Source organism: Oncorhynchus nerka, linkage group LG26, assembly GCF_034236695.1.
Source record: "Oncorhynchus nerka isolate Pitt River linkage group LG26, Oner_Uvic_2.0, whole genome shotgun sequence".
NCBI lineage: Eukaryota > Metazoa > Chordata > Actinopteri > Salmoniformes > Salmonidae > Oncorhynchus > Oncorhynchus nerka.
In genome coordinates this window covers 43,191,420-43,212,399 of record NC_088421.1, presented here as the reverse complement: position 1 = coordinate 43,212,399, position 20,980 = coordinate 43,191,420, and the positions used below count along the sequence as shown (strand labels likewise).

At 48.4% G+C, this 20,980-nt stretch overlaps 1 protein-coding gene across 1 annotated transcript in view; it reads left to right on the top strand.

The window, feature by feature from the left end:
* The window catches only part of LOC115115325 (protein tweety homolog 2-like), a 166,369-nt gene that overhangs the window by 113,752 nt on the left and 31,637 nt on the right, over nt 1–20,980 (top strand). The window contains exons 4-6 of the mRNA XM_065010767.1: nt 7,726–7,946; nt 13,350–13,445; nt 16,267–16,339. Of these exons, the coding sequence (XP_064866839.1) occupies nt 7,726–7,946; nt 13,350–13,445; nt 16,267–16,339 (390 nt within the window). The remainder of the gene's footprint in view (nt 1–7,725; nt 7,947–13,349; nt 13,446–16,266; nt 16,340–20,980) is intronic.

The window sequence follows — 20,980 nt, the reverse complement described above, 5'->3', positions numbered from 1 at the left end:
TCTTCTCTATCTCATCTCTCTCTCTCTAGATCTTCTCTATCTCATCTCTCTCTCTCTCCCTCATCTTCTCTATCTCATCTCTCTCTTTCTCCCCTTCTCCTCTCTCCTTCGCCATCTCTACCGTCTCCATATATATCTCTCTCTCTCCCTTCTCCATCTCTCTCTCTCCCCTTCTCTATCTCATCTCTCCCTCTCTGCCCTTCTCCATCTCTCTCTCCCTTTCTCCCCCTTTCTCCCCTTCTCCATATCTCTCTCGACCCTTCTCTATCTCATCTCTCTCTCTCTTCCTCCATCTTCTCTATCTCATCTCTCTCTCTCCCCTCCATCTTCTCTATCTCATCTCTCTCTTTCTCTCGCCCTCCATCTTCTCTATCTCATCTCTCTCTCTCTCGCCCTCCATCTTCTCTATCTCATCTCTCTCTCTCTCTCGCCCTCCATCTTCTCTATCTCATCTTTCTCTCTCTCTCGCCCTCCATCTTCTCTATCTCATCTCTCTCTCTCTCTCGCCCTCCATCTTCTCTATCCCATCTCTCTCTCTCGCCCTCCATCTTCTCTATGTCATCTCTCTCTCTCGCACTCCATCTTCTCTATCTCCTCTCTCTCTCGCCCTCCATCTTCTCTATCCCATCTCTCTCTCTCGCCCTCCATCTTCTCTATCTCATCTCTCTCTCTCTCTCTCTAGCCCTCCATCTTCTCTATCCTCTCTCTCTCGCCTCCATCTTCTCTAGAGTCTCTCTCTCTCGCCCTCCATCTTCTCTATCTCATCTCTCTCTCTCTCTCGCCCTCCATCTTCTCTATCCCATCTCTCTCTCTCGCCCTCCATCTTCTCTATCCCATCTCTCTCTCTCGCCCTCCATCTTCTCTATCTCATCTCTCTCTCTCTCTCGCCCTCCATCTTCTCTATGTCATCTCTCTCTCTCGCCCTCCATCTTCTCTATCCCATCTCTCTCTCTCGCCCTCCATCTTCTCTATCCCATCTCTCTCTCCTGCCCTCCATCTTCTCTATCCCATCTCTCTCTCTCGCCCTCCATCTTCTCTATCCCATCTCTCTCTCTCGCCTTTCATCTTCTCTATGTCATCTCTCTCTCTCCTGCCCTCCATCTTCTCTATCTCATCTCTCTCTCTCCTGCCCTCCATCTTCTCTATCCCATCTCTTTCTCTCGCCCTCCATCTTCTCTATCTCATCTCTCTCTCGCCCTCCATCTTCTCTATCTCATCTCTCTCTCTCCTGCCCTCCATCTTCTCTATCCCATCTCTCTCTCAAGCCCTCCATCTTCTCTATCCCATCTCTCTCTCTCGCCTTCCATCTTCTCTATCTCATCTCTCTCTCTCCTGCCCTCCATCTTCTCTATCTCATCTCTCTCTCTCCTGCCCTCCATCTTCTCTATCCCATCTCTTTCTCTATCCATCTTCTCTATCTCTCTCTCTCTCCTGCCCTCCATCTTCTCTATCCCATCTCTCTCTCTCCCCCTCCATCTTCTCTATCTCATCTCTCTCTCTCTCTCCCCCATCTTCTCTATCTCATCTCTCTCTCTCTCGCCCCATCTTCTCTATCTCATCTCTCTCTCTCTCGCCCCCCTTTCTCTATCTCATCTCTCTCTCTCCTGCCCTCCATCTTCTCTATCCCATCTCTCTCTCTCCCCCTCCATCTTCTCTATCTCATCTCTCTCTCTCTCCCCCCATCTTCTCTATCTCATCTCTCTCTCTCTCTCCCATCTTCTCTATCTCATCTCTCTCTCTCTCCCCTCCATCTTCTCTATCTCATCTCTCTCTCTCTCGCCATCTTCTCTATCTCATCTCTCTCTTTCGCCCTCCATCTTCTCTATCCCATCTCTCTCTCTCCCCCTCCATCTTCTCTATCTCATCTCTCTCTCTCTCGCCCTCCATCTTCTCTATCTCATCTCTCTCTCTCCTGCCCTCCATCTTCTCTATCCCATCTCTCTCTCTCCCTCTCCATCTTCTCTATCTCATCTCTCTCTCTCCCCTCCATCTTCTCTATCTCATCTCTCTCTCTCTCTCGCCCCCATCTTCTCTATCTCATCTCTCTCTCTCTCGCCCCCCATCTTCTCTATCTCATCTCTCTCTCTCTCCTCCATCTTCTCTATCTCATCTCTCTCTCTCTCTCGCCCTCCATCTTCTCTATCCCATCTCTCTCTCTCGCCCTCCATCTTCTCTATCCCATCTCTCTCTCTCGCCCTCCATCTTCTCTATCTCATCTCTCTCTCTCTCTCGCCCTCCATCTTCTCTATCCCATCTCTCTCTCTCGCCCTCCATCTTCTCTATCCCATCTCTCTCTCTCGCCCTCCATCTTCTCTATCTCATCTCTCTCTCTCCCCTTCTCCATCTCTCTCTCTCCCCCTTCTCTATCTCATCTCTCCCTCTCTGCCCTTCTCCATCTCTCTCTCTCCCTTTCTCCCCCTTTCTCTCCCTTCTCCATATCTCTCTCGACCCCTTCTCTATCTCATCTCTCTCTCTCTTCCTCCATCTTCTCTATCTCATCTCTCTCTCTCGCCCTCCATCTTCTCTATCTCATCTCTCTCTTTCTCTCGCCCTCCATCTTCTCTATCTCATCTTTCTCTCTCTCTCGCCCTCCATCTTCTCTATCTCATCTCTCTCTCTCTCTCGCCCTCCATCTTCTCTATCTCATCTTTCTCTCTCTCTCGCCCTCCATCTTCTCTATCTCATCTCTCTCTCTCTCTCGCCCTCCATCTTCTCTATCCCATCTCTCTCTCTCGCCCTCCATCTTCTCTATGTCATCTCTCTCTCTCGCACTCCATCTTCTCTATCTCATCTCTCTCTCTCGCCCTCCATCTTCTCTATCCCATCTCTCTCTCTCGCCCTCCATCTTCTCTATCTCATCTCTCTCTCTCTCTCGCCCTCCATCTTCTCTATCCCATCTCTCTCTCTCGCCCTCCATCTTCTCTATCCCATCTCTCTCTCTCGCTCTTCTCTATCTCATCTCTCTCTCTCTCTCGCCTCTTCATCTTCTCTCTCTCGCCCTCCATCTTCCATCTCTCTCTCTCTCGCCCTCCATCTTCTCTATCTCATCTCTCTCTCTCTCTCGCCCTCCATCTTCTCTATGTCATCTCTCTCTCGCCCTCCATCTTCTCTCCCATCTCTCTCTCTCGCCCTCCATCTTCTCTATCCCATCTCTCTCTCCTGCCCTCCATCTTCTCTCCCATCTCTCTCTCTCGCCCTCCATCTTCTCTATCCCATCTCTCTCTCTCGCCTTCATCTTCTCTATGTCATCTCTCTCTCTCCTGCCCTCCATCTTCTCTATCTCATCTCTCTCTCTCTGCCCTCCATCTTCTCTATCCCATCTCTTTCTCTCGCCTCCATCTTCTCTATCTCATCTCTCTCTCGCCCTCCATCTTCTCTATCTCATCTCTCTCTCTCCTCCCTCCATCTTCTCTATCCCATCTCTCTCTCAAGCCCTCCATCTTCTCTATCCCATCTCTCTCTCTCTCTCTTCTCTATCTCTCTCTCTCTCCTGCCCTCCATCTTCTCTATCTCATCTCTCTCTCTCTGCCCTCCATCTTCTCTATCATCTTCTCTCGCCCTCCATCTCATCTCTCTCTCTCTCTCCCTCCATCTTCTCTATCTCATCTCTCTCTCTCTGCCCTCCATCTTCTCTATCCATCTCTCTCTCTCCCCTCCATCTTCTCTATCTCATCTCTCTCTCTCTAGCCTCCATCTTCTCTATCTCATCTCTCTCTCTCTCTCCCCCATCTTCTCTATCTCATCTCTCTCTCTCTCGCCCTCCATCTTCTCTATCTCATCTCTCTCTCTCCTGCCCTCCATCTTCTCTATCCCATCTCTCTCTCTCCCTCCATCTTCTCTATCTCATCTCTCTCTCTCTCATCTCCATCTTCTCTATCTCATCTCTCTCTCTCTCCCTCCATCTTCTCTATCTCATCTCTCTCTCTCTCTCCATCTTCCTCCATCTTCTCTATCTTCTCATCTCTCTCTCTCTCTCGCCCTCCATCTTCTCTATCCCATCTCTCTCTCTCCCTCCATCTTCTCTATCTCATCTCTCTCTCTCTCGCCCTCCATCTTCTCTATCTCATCTCTCTCTCTCTCTCCATCTTCTCTATCATCTTCTCTCATCTCTCTCTCTCTCCTCCCTCCATCTTCTCTATCTCATCTCTCTCTCTCCCCTCCATCTTCTCTATCATCTCTCTCTCTCTCTCGCCCCCATCTTCTCTATCTCATCTCTCTCTCTCCCCCCCATCTTCTCCATCTTCTCTCTATCCCATCTTCTCTATCTCATCTCTCTCTCTCCTCCATCCCTCCATCTTCTCTATCCCATCTCTCTCTCTCCCTCCATCTTCTCTATCCCATCTCTCTCTCTCGCCCTCCATCTTCTCTATCTCATCTCTCTCTCTCTGCCCTCCATCTTCTCTATCCCATCTCTCTCTCTCCATCTTCTCTATCCATCTTCTCTATCTTCTCTATCATCTCTCTCTCTCCCCTCCATCTTCTCTATCCCATCTCTCTCTCTCTCCATCTTCTCTATCCATCTTCTCTATCCCATCTCTCTCTCTCCCCCTCCATCTTCTCTCCATCTTCTCTATCTTCTCTATCTCTCTCTCTCTGCCCTCCATCTTCTCTATCTCATCTCTCTCTCTCTCCTGCCCTCCATCTTCTCTATCCCATCTCTCATCTCTCTCGCCCTCCATCTTCTCTCTCATCTCTCTCCTGCCCTCCATCTTCTCTATCCCATCTCTCTCTCTCGCCCTCCATCTTCTCCCATCTCTCTCTCTCGCCTCCATCTTCTCTATCTCATCTCTCTCTCTCCTGCCCTCCATCTTCTCTATCTCATCTCTCTCTCTCCTGCCCTCCATCTTCTCTATCCCATCTCTCTCTCTCTCGCCCTCCATCTTCTCTATCTCATCTCTCTCTCTCCTGCCCTCCATCTTCTCTATCCCATCTCTCTCTCCTCCATCTTCTCTATCTCATCTCTCTCTCATCTTCTCTATCTCATCTCTCTCTCTCTCGCCCCATCTTCTCTATCTCATCTCTCTCTCTCTATCTTCTCTATCTCATCTCTCTCTCTCTCCTGCCCTCCATCTTCTCTATCCCATCTCTCTCTCTCCCCTCCATCTTCTCTCATCTCTCTCTCTCTCTGCCCTCTCTTCTCTATCTCATCTCTCTCTCTCCTGCCCTCCATCTTCTCTATCCCATCTCTCTCTCTCTTCCTCTCATCTTCTCTATCTCATCTTCTCTCTCTCTCTCTCCCCCCCATCTTCTCTATCTCATCTCTCTCTCTCTGCCCTCCATCTTCTCTATCTCATCTCTCTCTCTCTCCTTCTCTCCTCTCTCTCTCTATCTCATCTCTCTCTCTCTCCCCCCATCTTCTCTATCTCTCTCTCTCCTGCCCTCCATCTTCTCTATCTCATCCCTCTTCTCTATCTCATCTCTCCCCTCCATCTTCTCTATCCCATCTCTCTCTCTTCTCTCGCCCTCCATCTTCTCTATCCCATCTCTCTCTCTCCCCCTCCATCTCTCTCTCTCTCTCCTCCCTCCATCTTCTCTATCTCATCTCTCTCTCTCCCCCCATCTTCTCTATCCATCTCTCTCTCTCTATCTTCTCTATCTCTCTCTCTCTCTCCCCCCTCATCTCATCTCATCTCTCTCTCTCTCGCCCCATCTTCTCTATCTCATCTCTCTCTCTCTCCCCCCATCTTCTCTATCTCATCTCTCTCTCTCCCCCATCTTCTCTATCTCATCTCTCTCTCTCTCCCCCCCATCTTCTCTATCTCATCTCTCTCTCTCTCCCCCCCATCTTCTCTATCTCATCTCTCTCTCTCCCTCCATCTTCTCTATCTCATCTCTCTCTCTCCCCTCCATCTTCTCTATCTCATCTCTCTCTCTCTCCCCATCTTCTCTATCTCATCTCTCTCTCTCTCGCCCTCCATCTTCTCTATCTCATCTCTCTCTCTCCCTCCATCTTCTCTATCTCATCTCTCTCTCTCGCCCTTCTCATCTTCTCTATCTCATCTCTCTCTCTCTCTCCCTCCATCTTCTCTATCTTCTCTCTCTCTCTCGCCCCCATCTTCATCTCTCTCTCTCTAGCCTCCATCTTCTCTATCTCATCTCTCTCTCTCTGCCCTCCATCTTCTCTATCTCATCTCTCTCTCTCCCTCCATCTTCTCTATCTCATCTCTCTCTCTCTGCCCTCCATCTTCTCTATCTCATCTCTCTCTCTCCCTCTCTTCTCTATCTCATCTCTCTCTCTCTCCCCCCATCTTCTCTATCTCATCTCTCTCTCTCCCCCCTCCATCTTCTCTATCTCATCTCTCTCTCTCTCCCCCCCATCTTCTCTATCTCATCTCTCTCTCTCTCTCTCTCCATCTTCTCTCTCTCTCTCTCTCTCCTCCATCTTCTCTATCTCATCTCTCTCTCTCCCCTCCATCTTCTCTATCTCATCTCTCTCTCCATCTTCTCTATCTCATCTCTCTCTCCCCATCTTCTCTATCTCATCTCTCTCTCTCTCCCTCCATCTTCTCTATCTCATCTCTCTCTCTCCCCTCCATCTTCTCTATCTCATCTCTCTCTCTCTCCCCCCATCTTCTCTATCTCTATCTCATCTCTCTCTCTCCCCTCCATCTTCTCTATCTCATCTCTCTCTCTCTCCCCCCATCTTCTCTATCTCATCTCTCTCTCTCCCCCTCCATCTTCTCTATCTCATCTCTCTCTCTCCCTCCATCTTCTCCATCTTCTCTATCTCATCTCTCTCTCTCTCTCTCTCATCCTCCCCATCTTCTCTATCTCATCTCTCTCTCTCTCCCCCATCTTCATCTCTTCTCTATCTCTCTCCCCCATCTTCTCTCATCTCTCTCTCCTCCATCTTCTCTATCTCATCTCTCTCTCTCGCCCCATCTTCTCTATCTCATCTTCTCTCTCTCCCCCATCTTCTCTCTCTCTCCCTCCCCATCTTCTCTATCTCATCTCTCTCTCTCCCCCCATCTTCTCTATCTCATCTCTCTCTCTCGCCCTCCATCTTCTCTATCTCATCTCTCTCTCTCCATCCCCCCATCTTCTCTATCTCATCTCTCTCTCTCGCCCCCATCTTCTCTCTCTCATCTCTCTCTCTCGCCCTCCATCTTCTCTATCTCATCTCTCTCTCTCTCGCCCCCCATCTTCTCTATCTCATCTCTCTCGCCCTCCATCTTCTCTATCTCATCTCTCTCTCTCTCGCCCCCCATCTTCTCTATCTCATCTCTCTCTCTCGCCCTCCATCTTCTCTATCCCATCTCTCTCTCCTGCCCTCCATCTTCTCTATCCCATCTCTCTCTCTCGCCCTCCATCTTCTCTATCCCATCTCTCTCTCTCGCCCTCCATCTTCTCTATCTCATCTCTCTCTCTCTCCCCCTCCATCTTCTCTATCTCATCTCTCTCTCTCTCCCCCCATCTTCTCTATCTCATCTCTCTCTCTCGCCCTCCATCTTCTCTATCCCATCTCTCTCTCTCCCCCTCCATCTTCTCTATCTCATCTCTCTCTCTCTCGCCCCCCATCTTCTCTCTCTCATCTCTCTCTCTCGCCCTCCATCTTCTCTATCTCATCTCTCTCTCTCTCGCCCTCCATCTTCTCTATCTCATCTTTCTCTCTCTCGCCCTCCATCTTCTCTATCTCATCTCTCTCTCGCCCTCCATCTTCTCTATCTCATCTCTCTCTCTCCTGCCCTCCATCTTCTCTATCTCATCTCTCTCTCTCTCTTGCAGGTCTCCAGTTCTCTGGGCAGTATGGAGGTGGGTCTGCAGCAGCACCTGAATCGTCTGGATGAGATCTTTGCTGCGCGGGGAGACTATGTCCAGGCCTTGAGGTTCATGGGTCAGATGGCTGACAACATCATCAGACAGCTGACCGCCATGCCGGACCTCAGCAAGGCCAAGGTGGACCTGTCGGCCATCGCTGATCAGACAGATCACGTAGAATACTACAGGTGAGAGGAGGAGACAGACAGACAGACCTGTCGGCCATCGCTGATCAGACAGATCACGTAGAATACTACAGGTGAGAGGAGGAGACAGACAGACAGACAGACAGACAGACAGACAGACAGACAGACAGACCTGTCGGCCATTGCTGATCAGACAGATTACGTAGAATACTACAGGTGAGAGGAGGAAACAGACAGACAGACAGACAGACAGACCTGTCGGCCATCGCTGATCAGACAGAGAGACAGACAGACAGACCTGTCGGCCATCGCTGATCAGACAGACAGACAGACCTGTCGGCCATCGCTGATCAGGCAGACAGACAGACAGACCTGTCGGCCATCGCTGATCAGACAGACAGAGACAGACAGACAGACAGACAGACCTGTTGGCCATCGCTGATCAGGCAGAGACAGACAGACAGACAGACAGACCCTGTCGGCCATCGCTGATCAGACAGACAGACAGACAGACCTGTCGGCCATCGCTGATCAGACAGATCACGTAGAGTACTACAGGTGAGAAGAGGAGACAGACAGACAGTCAGTCAGGCATGCAGACAGGCAGATAGACAGGGAGACAGGTAGGCTGGCGGACATGCAGACAGTGAGACAGACAGACAGTGAGACAGACAGGCAGGCAGGCAGGCAGGCAGACAGCAGACAGACAGACAGACAGACAGACAGACAGACAGGCAGGCAGGCAGGCAGGCAGACAGACAGACAGACAGGCAGGCAGGCAGGCAGGCAGGCAGGCAGGCAGACAGACAGACAGACAGACAGACAGACAGACAGACAGACAGACAGACAGACAGACAGGCAGGCAGACAGACAGGCAGGCAGGCAGGCAGACAGACAGGCAGGCAGGCAGGCAGGCAGGCAGGCAGACAGACAGACAGACAGACAGTCAGGCAGGCAGGCAGGCAGACAGACAGACAGACAGTCAGACAGGCAGGCAGGCAGGCAGGCAGACAGACAGACAGACAGACAGACAGACAGACAGACAGACAGACAGACAGACAGACAGACAGACCAGTGAAGTGCTGCTGTCACTGACCTATGTCTATTATAACTCCTCATGGTGACTACCAGCCAGTCTATGTGTCTCCTCTCACTGTAGTCAAGGCTCTAGACTGGGCCTGTTGCTCCGGCCTGACTGACTGGTGTAATCTGACACCTATATATATTGGTTTTCCAAGGCTGGTGAGTCAGTGTGTTATGAAGTGACTGCTAGAGGGGGTACTGTGCCAGTGGAGGATGCGGTATGTATTGATGAAGAGGTGTTGTTTCACTGATGGCAGAGGGGGATGGAAGGCACTCTTTATTTATCTCTTATTCTTGTTCTCTCTCTTTCTCTCACTCCCACCCCCACCTCCTACCTCTCTCTCTTTCAATTCAATTCAATTCAAGGGCTTTATTGGCATGGGAAACATGTGTTAACATTGCCAAAGCAAGTGAGGTAGACAACATACAAAGTGAATATATAAAGTGAAAAACAACAAAAATTAACAGTAAACATTACACATACAGAAGTTTCAAAACAGTAAAGACATTACAAATGTCATATTATATATATATATATACAATGTACAAATAGTTAAAGGACACAAGATAAAATGAATAAGCATAAATATGGGTTGTATTTACAATGGTGTTTGTTCTTCACTGGTTGCCCTTTTCTCGTGGCAACAGGTCACAAATCTTGCTGCTGTGATGGCACACTGTGGAATTTCACCCAAAAGATATGGGAGTTTTTCAAAATTGGATTTGTTTTCGAATTCTTTGTGGATCTGTGTAATCTGAGGGAAATATGTATCTCTAATATGGTCATACATTGGGCAGGAGGTTAGGAAGTGCAGCTCAGTTTCTTTCTCTCTCTCACTCCCACTCCCACCCCCTACCTCTCTCTCTTTCTCTCACTCCCACCCCTACCTCTTTCTCTCTCTCACTCCCACTCCCACCCCCTACCTCTCTCTCTTTCTCTCTCCCACTCCCACCCCTACCTCTCTCTCTTTCTCTCACTCTCACTCCCACCCCCACCTCCTACCTCTCTCTCTCTCTCTCTCACTCCCACTCCCACCCCTACCTCTCTCTCTTTCTCTCACTCTCACTCCCACCCCCACCCCCTACCTCTCTCTCTTTCTCTCACTCCCACTCCCACCCCTACCTCTCTCTCTTTCTCTCACTCTCACTCCCACCCCCACCTCCTACCTCTTTCTCTCTCTCACTCCCACTCCCACCCCCTACCTCTCTCTCTTTCTCTCTCTCACTCTCTCCTTTGCTTCCTTTCATTAGAACACATTTGTCTGCATTTATACAGACATTTCTCCAGACAAATGTAATAGCATAGCGATCGCTTAGTGCCGCTCCTCACCCACCCAGTCTCTTCTCTATAAAGATATGTGTGGTCAATTTACTGCAGGCTATCGTGGTGTGGGGTTACCAAACAGATAAGTGGTTTGGGGCCCATTCCAAGCCATTTCAATCCAATACATTCCATTCCAAGCCATTTCAATCCAATACATTCCATTCCAAGCCATTCCAATCCAATACATTCCATTCCAAGCCATTTCAATCCAATACATTCCATTCCAAGCCATTCCAATCCAATACATTCCATTCCAAGCCATTTCAATCCAATACATTCCATTCCAAGCCATTTCAATCCAATACATTCCATTCCAAGCCATTTCAATCCAATACATTCCATTCCAAATGGCCGTTTCAAGACGATCTCACACTATGGATTCTCCCCTAGTTCGCCAAGTATGATGTCACTATAGCGCTAGAGGTGACCGTAGGTTTGCACTTTGACCTCAACATCCCTCTTATTGAAAGCTAGAAGCTTCATGATTTTTCCACAGGGGCCAGTGCAGTGGAAACGTGGCTTTATGTGGACACCACACACACACACACACACACACACACACACACACACACACACACACACACACACTGCAAATACACATTTACATAGAAGAAAGAGAGAGAGACAGACAGACAGAGAGAGAGAGAGACAGACGGAGAGAGAGAGGAGAGAGAGACAGACGGAGAGAGAGAGAGAGAGAGACAGACAGACAGAGAGAGAGAGAGAGAGACAGACGAGAGAGAGAGAGAGAGACAGAGAGAGAGAGACGGAGAGAGAGAGACAGACGGAGAGAGAGAGAGAGAGAGACAGACAGAGAGAGAGAGACAGACGGAGAGAGAGAGAGAGAGAGACAGACGGAGAGAGAGAGAGACAGACAGAGAGACAGACAGACAGAGACAGGGGAGAGACGGGAGAGAGAGAGAGAGAGACAGACAGACAGACAGACAGACAGAGAGAGAGACAGACAGACAGACAGACAGACAGACAGACAGACAGACAGACAGACAGACAGACAGACAGACAATTACTTGACAGATTGGAAAGAATTAACAGAAAAGACAGAGCAAACTAGAATGCTATTTGGCCCCAGTAAACAGATAATACAGAGTGGCAGAATACCTGACCAATGTGAGTGACCCAAACTTAAGGAAAGCAGACTATGACAGACTCAGTGAGAGATAGAGATTGAGAAAGGCTGACAGACAGACAGGCTCTCAGACAGACAGACAGGCTATGACAGACAAAGTGAGGTGGAAACTGAGCTGCACTTCCTAACCTCCTGATCAAATGTATGACAATATTAGAGACACATATTTCCCTCAGATTACACAGATCCACAAAGAATTTGAAAACAAACCCGATTTTGATAAACTCCCATATCTACTGGGTGAAATATCACAGTGTGCCACCACAGCAGCAACCAGTGAAGAACAAACACCATTGTAAATACAACCCATATTTATGCTTATTTATTTTATTTATTTATTTTCCCTTTTGTACATCGCTACAACACATATTAATGCTTATTTATTTTCCCTTTTGTACTTGAACTATTTGTACATCGTTACAACACAACACTGTACTGTATATAGACATAATATGACATTTGAAATGTCTTTATTCTTTTGGAACTTCTGTGAGTGTAATGTTTACTGTTCATTTAATTGTTTATTTCACTTTTGTTTATTATCTACCTCACTTGCTTTAGCAATGTTAACATATGTTTCCCATGCCAATAAAGATCTTAAATGTAATTTTGAGCGAGAGAGGGGGGATAGAGAGGGGGGGAGAGGAGAGAGAGAGAGGGGGGTAGAGAGAGAGAGAGAGACAGAGGGGGGATAGAGAGAGAGGGGGGATAGAGAGAGGGGGGGATAGAGAGAGAGGGGGGTAGAGAGAGGGGGGATAGAGAGAGGGGGTAGAGAGAGGGAGAGAGAGAGAGGGGGATAGAGAGAGGGGGATAGAGAGAGAGGGGGATAGATAGAGAGAGGGGATAGAGAGAGAGGGGGATAGAGAGGGGGGATAGATAGAGAGGGGGGATAGAGAGAGGGGGGGATTGAGAGAGGGGGATAGAGAGAGAGAGACAGAGAGAGGGGGATAGAGAGAGAGACAGAGAGGGGGATAGAGAGAGGGGGGGATAGAGAGAGAGGGAGAGAGAGGGGGATAGAGAGAGAGACAGAGAGAGGGGGGATAGAGAGAGAGACAGAGAGGGGGATAGAGAGAGAGGGGGGGGGATAGAGAGAGAGACAGAGAGAGGGGGATAGAGAGAGACAGAGAGAGGGGGGATAGAGAGAGAGACAGAGCGAGGGGGATAGAGAGAGAGACAGAGAGAGGGGGGGGGGTAGAGAGAGAGACAGAGACAGAAAGAGTATTATCTATGTCCATGGATTTGTCCTGTTCAATTATTAACTTAACATACTGGAAATTACCTACACACACACACACACTGATGACAGACCGACAGACACACACAGAGACACACTCTGCTTACTCATTCATTTATTCACTCACTCAAACTCAAACAACCTTTCAATTTCAATTCACACAGAGGTGAAATAAAGAATCGAACAGTAAACATTACACTCACACAAGTTTCAAAGGAATAGAGGCATTCTCTCCCTCTGAGGCACCTGATCCAAGCTTTCAGACAGAAACCTCACCTCTAGTTTCATCTCTGTACCTGGGTCATATCTGCAGCGCCTTTGTTTTGGTGCTCGTACCCCCTCCCTTCTACCTGCTATTGCTGATCCCAGACCTGTAACACTGTGCCCTCTCTGTTCTCTAGGTGGCTGACCTATCTGCTACTGCTGATCCTAGACCTGTAACACTGTGCCCTCTCTGTTCTCTAGGTGGCTGACATACCTGCTACTGCTGATCCTAGACCTGTAACACTGTGCCCTCTCTGTTCTCTAGGTGGCTGACATACCTGCTACTGCTGATCCTAGACCTGTAACACTGTGCCCTCTCTGTTCTCTAGGTGGCTGACATACCTGCTATTGCTGATCCCAGACCTGTAACACTGTGCCCTCTCTGTTCTCTAGGTGGCTGACCTACCTGCTACTGCTGATCCTAGACCTGGTTATATGCCTGGTGGCCTGTCTGGGGGTGGCAAAGCAGTCCCGGTGGCTACTCACCATGTAAGTAACTGGTACCCACTCTGATCAGCAGATATGGACAGGATAAATGTTTTAACACAAACACATTAACACATATTATCTCATCACCCATCTCCCCTGAGACGACTACCAACCACGTACAGTAAGTTACTGTAGTTCTGAGGTGACTACCAACCACATACAGTAAGTTACTGTAGTTCTGAGATGTCTACCAACCACATACAGTAAGTTACTGTAGTTCTGAGACGACTACCAACCACGTACAGTAAGTTACTGTAGTTCTGAGATGACTACCAACCACATACAGTAAATTACTGTAGTTCTGAGGTGACTACCAACCACATACAGTAAGTTACTGTAGTTCTGAGATGACTACCAACCACATACAGTAAGTTACTGTAGTTCTGAGGTGACTACCAACCACATACAGTAAATTACTGTAGTTCTGAGATGACTACCAACCACATACAGTAAGTTACTGTAGTTCTGAAGTGACTACCAACCACATACAGTAAGTTACTGTAGAGCTGAGGTGACTACCAACCACATACAGTAAGTTACTGTAGAGGTGAGGTGACTACCAACCTCATACAGTAAGTTACTGTAGAGCTGAGGTGACTACCAACCACATACAGTAACAGTTCCTGTAGTTCTGAGATGACTACCAAACACATACAGTAAGTTACTGTAGAGCTGAGGTGACTACCAACCACATACAGTAAGTTACTGTAGAGCTGAGGTGACTACCAACCACATACAGTAGGTTACTGTAGAGCTGAGGTGACTACCAACCACATACAGTAACAGTTACTGTAGTTCTGAGATGACTACCAACCACATACAGTAAGTTACTGTAGAGCTGAGGTGACTACCAACCACATACAGTAAGTTACTGTAGAGCTGAGGTGACTACCAACCACATACAGTAGGTTACTGTAGAGCTGAGGTGACTACCAACCACATACAGTAACAGTTACTGTAGTTCTGAGATGACTACCAACCACATACAGTAAGTTACTGTAGAGCTGAGGTGACTACCAACCACATACAGTAAGTTACTGTAGAGCTGAGGTGACTACCAACCACATACAGTAGGTTACTGTAGAGCTGAGGTGACTACCAACCACATACAGTAACAGTTACTGTAGTTCTGAGATGACTACCAACCACATACAGTAAGTTACTGTAGTTCTGAAGTGACTACCAACCACATACAGTAAGTTACTGTAGAGCTGACGTGACTACCAACCACATACAGTAACAGTTACTGTAGTTCTGAGGTGACTACCAACCACATACAGTAGGTTACTGTAGAGCTGAGGTGACTACCAACCACATACAGTAAGTTACTGTAGTTCTGAGATGACTACCAACCACATACAGTAAGTTACTGTAGTGCTGAGGTGACTACCAACCACATACAGTAACAGTTACTGTAGTTCTGAGGTGACTACCAACCACATACAGTAAGTTACTGTAGTTCTGAGATGACTACCAACCACATACAGTAAGTTACTGTAGAGCTGAGGTGACTACCAACCACATACAGTAAGTTACTGTAGAGGTGGTTTCTTACCCCCTCTGGACAATGGACACAATAGCCCAGTTATATAGACTCGACACAAAACTTGACAAGAAAACAACCTCACTATTCAATATCTGTGTCCAGCAGCGAAGTTTAAACAAGTCAACAACATCCCGGTAATTATCCTCATATCTCATTCCCCTTTATTATGTCTGTGTCTGACTGTATCAGTGATGTTGAACAGTTCTGCTGAAGACTTCTTGTCTTCTCTCTGATGGTGTCCACTAATGTCTATCGACCGGCCTGCTCTCCAGAATGTGTACCACTATACCCTTAACTCATTATCAAGAGCTTTCAGCCACTCTGCTGCTGCTGTAAGACTACCAGAGGAGAGATATGAGCTGAAACCATCCCCAGCCTTTTAACAACCATCTGGGAGCCCTTTGTTTTCTTACTCACTCTATTTATCTTTCTGCTGCTGTCCTCTCTACCTCTCCCTGTTTCTCTCTTTCTCTCTCTCTACCTCTCCCTGTTTCTCTCTTTCTCTCTCTCTCTTTCTCTCTCTCTCTACCTCTCCCTGTTTCTCTCTTTCTCTCTCTTCTCTCTCTACCTCTCCCTGTTGCTCTCTTTCTCTCTCTCTACCTCTCCCTGTTTCTCTCTTTCTCTCTCTCTCTCTCTCTCTCTCTCTCTCTCTCTTCTCTCTCCTCTCCCTGTTTCTCTCTTTCTCTCTCTCTCTCTACCTCTCCATGTTTCTCTTTCTCTCTCTCTCTACCCCTCCCCGTTTCTCTCTTTCTCTCTCTCTCTACCTCTCCCTGTTTCTCTCTTTCTGTCTCTCTACCTCTCCCTGTTTCTCTCTTTCTGTCTCTCTCTACCTCTCCCTGTTTCTCTCTTTCTCTCTCTCTACCTCTCCCTGTTTCTCTCTTTCTCTCTCTCTCTACCTCTCCCTGTTTCTCTTTCTGTATCTCTCTCTCTACCTCTCCCTGTTTCTCTCTTTCTCACTCTCTCTACCTCTCCCTGTTTCTCTCTTTCTGTCTCTCTCTCTCTCTCTACCTCTCCCTGTTTCTCTCTTTCTGTCTCGCTCTCTCTCTACCTCTCCCTGTTTCTCTATCTCTCTCTCTCTCTCTGTCTCTCTCTACCACTCTCTCTCTCTCTCTGTCTCTCTCTCTCTCTCTCTCTGTCTCTCTCTACCCCTCCCTCTCTCTCTCTCTCTCTGTCTCTCTCTACCTCTCCTCGTTTCTCTCTCTCTACCTCTCTCTACCCCTCTCTCTCTCTCTCTCTCTCTCTCTCTCTCTCTCTCTCTCTTTCTCTCTGTTTCAGGATCATGGTGTTTGGGGTGATATCTCTGGTCCTGAGCTGGGCATCACTAGGAGCAGGCACTGCTGCCGCCGTGGTGAGTATCTGTTCTGTCCCGTCATCGCCAAACAAGCTCGAATTAAAAAACTGATTCAAGTGATCTCATTCTTATGTCTTTTGTGATGTCATGGTCAGGTTGTGTTCTGATTGCAAAATTATAGTTTTTTTACGTCTTTCACTGGTTATAATCTGATTATCTGGCCAGATAACAACCAAACTATGACCTGTCCTACACATACACTATCTATACAAAAGTATGTGGACACCCTTTCAAATGAGTGTATTCAGGTAGTTCAGCCACACCGATTGCTGACAGGTATATAAAGTCGAGCACACATCCATACATACACCATATACAAACATTGGCAGTAGAATGGATTTAATGAAGAGCTCAGTGACTTTCAATGTGACACCGTCATAGGATGATACCTTTCCTCCAAGGCAGTTCATTAAATGTCTGCCCTGCTAGCACTGCCCTGGTCAACTATAAGTGCTGTTAATGTGAAGTGGAAACGTCTAGGAGCAACAACGGCTCAGCCACAAAGTGGTAGGCCACACAAGCTGGAAGAACTTGACTGGCTTGCACAGAGGCTGACCTCAACTCCATAGAACACCTTTGGGATGAATTGGAACACCGACTGCGAGCCAGGCCTAATCACCCAACATCAGTGCCCGACCTCACTATTGCTCTTGTGGCTGAAGTGTAGTCCCCACAGCAATGTTCCAATATCTAGTGGAAAGTCTTCCCAGAAGAGTGGAAGCTGTTATATCAGCAAAGAGGGGACCAACTCCATATTTAATGGCCATGATTTTGGAATGAGATGTTGAGGAGCAGGTGTCCACATACTGGCCCTGTAGTGTATGTGTGTCTACAGTATGTCTAGTTTTAGTGGGGTTAATGGGGCAGACTTTGTTAATAACAGGGCCATTCAGGATCCCTCTCCCCCTTCCCTCCATCCCAGAGAGGAGCCAGCATGATGGGACTAGGATTATCCAGAGGCTGGGCAGCTGTGCTTCTGACGCAGGCAGGCAGGCAGGAGGGAGGGAGGGGAGGGGGGAGGGAGGGAGGGATTGAGTGACATGAGGAAATCATGAGTCTACATTTATTTGACCAGAACATACCCTGCAACAGTATCACAACAGTCAGAATTACAGTAATGCATGCCATGTTGACATCACTGACCAGTTTATCCACAAGATCATTGTTCCTCCTCGTCCTCCTCAACCCAGATCATTGTTCCTCCTCGTCATCCTCAACCCAGATCATTGTTCCTCCTCCTCCTCAACCCAGATCATTGTTCCTCCTCCTCCTCAACCCAGATCATTGTTCCTCCTCCTCCTCAAACCAGATCATTGTTCCTCCTCCTCCTCCTCCTCAACCCAGATCATTGTTCCTCCTCCTCCTCAACCCAGATCATTGTTCCTCCTCCTCCTCAAACCAGATCATTGTTCCTCCTCCTCCTCAACCCAGATCATTGTGCCTCCTCCTCCTCCTCAACCCAGATCATTGTTCCTCCTCCTCCTCAACCCAGATCATTGTTCCTCCTCCTCCTCCTCAAACCAGATCATTGTTCTTCCTCCTCCTCCTCCTCCTCAAACCAGATCATCCTCAAACCAGATCATTGTTCCTCCTCCTCCTCCTCAAACCAGATCATTGCCTCCTCCTCCTCCTCCTCCTCAGACCAGATCATTGTTCCTCCTCCTCCTCCTCCTCCTCCTCAAACCAGATCATTGTCCTCCTCCTCCTCCTCCTCAGACCAGATCATTGTTCCTCCTCCTCCTCCTCAACCCAGATCATTGTTCCTCCTCCTCCTCGAAACAGATCATTGTTCCTCCTCCTCCTCCTCCTCAAACCAGATCATTGTTCTTCCTCCTCCTCCTCCTCCTCCTCAAACCAGATCATCCTCAAACCAGATCATTGTTCCTCCTCCTCCTCCTCAAACCAGATCATTGTGCCTCCTCCTCCTCCTCAGACCAGATCATTGTTCCTCCTCCTCCTCCTCCTCAAACCAGATCCTCCTCCTCCTCCTCAAACCAGATCATTGTTTCTCCTCCTCCTCCTCAGACCAGATCATTGTTCCTCCTCCTCCTCCTCAAATCAGTTCCCTCCTCCTCCTCAAACCAGATCATTGTTCCTCCTCCTCCTCAAACCAGATCATTGTTCCTCCTCCTCCTCCTCAAACCAGATCATTGTTCCTCCTCCTCCTCAAACCAGATCATTGTTCCTCCTCCTCCTCCTCAAACCAGATCATTGTTCCTCCTCCTCCTCCTCAAACCAGATCATTGTTCCTCCTCCTCCTCCTCAACCCAGATCATTGTTCCTCCTCCTCCTCAAACCAGATCATTGTTCCTCCTCCTCCTCGAAACAGATCATTGTTCCTCCTCCTCCTCCTCAAACCAGATCATTGTTCCTCCTCCTCCTCCTCCTCAAACCAGATCATTGTTCCTCCTCCTCCTCCTCAAACCAGATCATTGTGCCTCCTCCTCCTCCTCCTCCTCAGACCAGATCATTGTTCCTCCTCCTCCTCCTCAAACCAGATCATTGTACCTCCTCCTCCTCCTCAGACCAGATCATTGTTCCTCCTCCTCCTCCTCAACCCAGATCATTGTTCCTCCTCCTCCTCAAAATAGATAATTGTTCCTCCTCCTCCTCGAAACAGATCATTGTTCCTCCTCCTCAAACCAGATCATTGTTCCTCCTCCTCCTCCTCAACCCAGATCATTGTTCCTCCTCCTCCTCAAAATAGATCATTGTTCCTCCTCCTCCTCGAAACAGATCATTGTTCCTCCTCCTCAAACCAGATCATTGTTCCTCCTCCTCCTCCTTCTGGCCATGTAGTGTATGTGTGTCTACAGTATGTCTAGTCTTAGTGGGGTTAATGGGCCAGACTTTGTTAATAACAGGGCCATTCAGGATCCCTCTCCCCCTCCCTCCATCCCAGAGAGGAGCCAGCATGATGGGACTAGGATTATCCAGAGGCTGGGCAGCTGTGCTTCTGACGCAGGCAGGATGGGGGGAGGGAGGGAGGGAGGGATTGAGTGACATGAGGAAATCATGAGTCTACATTTATTTGACTAGAAAATACCCTGCAACAGTATCACAACAGTCAGAATTACAGTAATGCATGCCATGTTGACATCACTGACCAGTTTATCCACAAGATCACTGTTCCTCCTCCTCCTCCTCAAACCAGATCATTGTTCCTCCTCCTCCTCCTCAACCCAGATCATTGTTCCTCCTCCTCCTCCTCAACCCAGATCATTGTTCCTCCTCCTCCTCCTCAACCCAGATCATTGTTCCTCCTCCTCCTCCTCAAACCAGATCATTGTTCCTCCTCCTCCTCAACCCAGATCATTGTTCCTCCTCCTCCTCCTCAAACCAGATCATTGTTCTTCCTCCAAACCTCATCCTCAACCCAGATCATTGTTCCTCCTCCTCCTCCTCAAACCAGATCATTGTTCCTCCTCCTCCTCCTCCTCAAACCAGATCATTGTTCTCCTCCTCCTCCTCCTCCTCCTCAAACCAGATCATTGTTCCTCCTCCTCCTCCTCAAACCAGATCATTGTTCCTCCTCCTCCTCCTCAATTGTTCCTCCTCCAAACCAGATCATTGTTCCCTCCTCCTCCTCAAAACCAGATCATTGTTCCTCCTCCTCCTCCTCCTCAAACCAGATCATTGTTCCTCCTCCTCCTCCTCCTCCTCAAACCAGATCATCCTCAAACCAGATCATTGTTCCTCCTCCTCCTCCTCAAACCAGATCATTGTTCCTCCTCCTCCTCCTCCTCAAACCAGATCATTGTTCTCCTCCTCCTCCTCCTCCTCAAACCAGATCATTGTTCTCCTCCTCCTCCTCCAAACCAGATCATTGTTCCTCCTCCTCCTCCTCAAAACCAGATCATTGTTCCTCCTCCTCAAACCAGATCATTGTTCCTCCTCCTCCTCAAACCAGATCATTGTTCCTCCTCCTCCTCCTCAAACCAGATCATTGTTCCTCCTCCTCCTCCTCAAACCAGATCATTGTTCCTCCTCCTCCTCCTCAAACCAGATCATTGTTCCTCCTCCTCCTCCTCAAACCCAAAACCATCATTGTTCCTCCTCCTCCTCAAACCAGATCATTGTTTCATCATTGTTCCTCCTCCTCCTCCTCAAACCAGATCATTGTTCCTCCTCCTCCTCCTCCTCAAACCAGATCATTGTTCCTCCTCCTCCTCCTCAAACCAGATCATTGTGCCTCCTCCTCCTCCTCCTCCTCAGACCAGATCATTGTTCCTCCTCCTCCTCCTCCTCCTCCTCCTCAAACCAGATCATTGTTCCTCCTCCTCCTCAGACCAGATCATTGTTCCTCCTCCTCCTCCTCAACCCAGATCATTGTTCCTCCTCCTCCTCAAAATAGATAATTGTTCCTCCTCCTCCTCGAAACAGATCATTGTTCCTCCTCCTCCTCCTCCTCCTCCTCCTCAAACCAGATCATTGTTCCTCCTCCTCCTCCTCAACCCAGATCATTGTTCCTCCTCCTCCTCAAAATAGATCATTGTTCCTCCTCCTCCTCGAAACAGATCATTGTTCCTCCTCCTCAAACCAGATCATTGTTCCTCCTCCTCCTCCTTCTGGCCATGTAGTGTCTACAGTATGTCTAGTCTTAGTGGGGTTAATGGGCCAGACTTTGTTAATAACAGG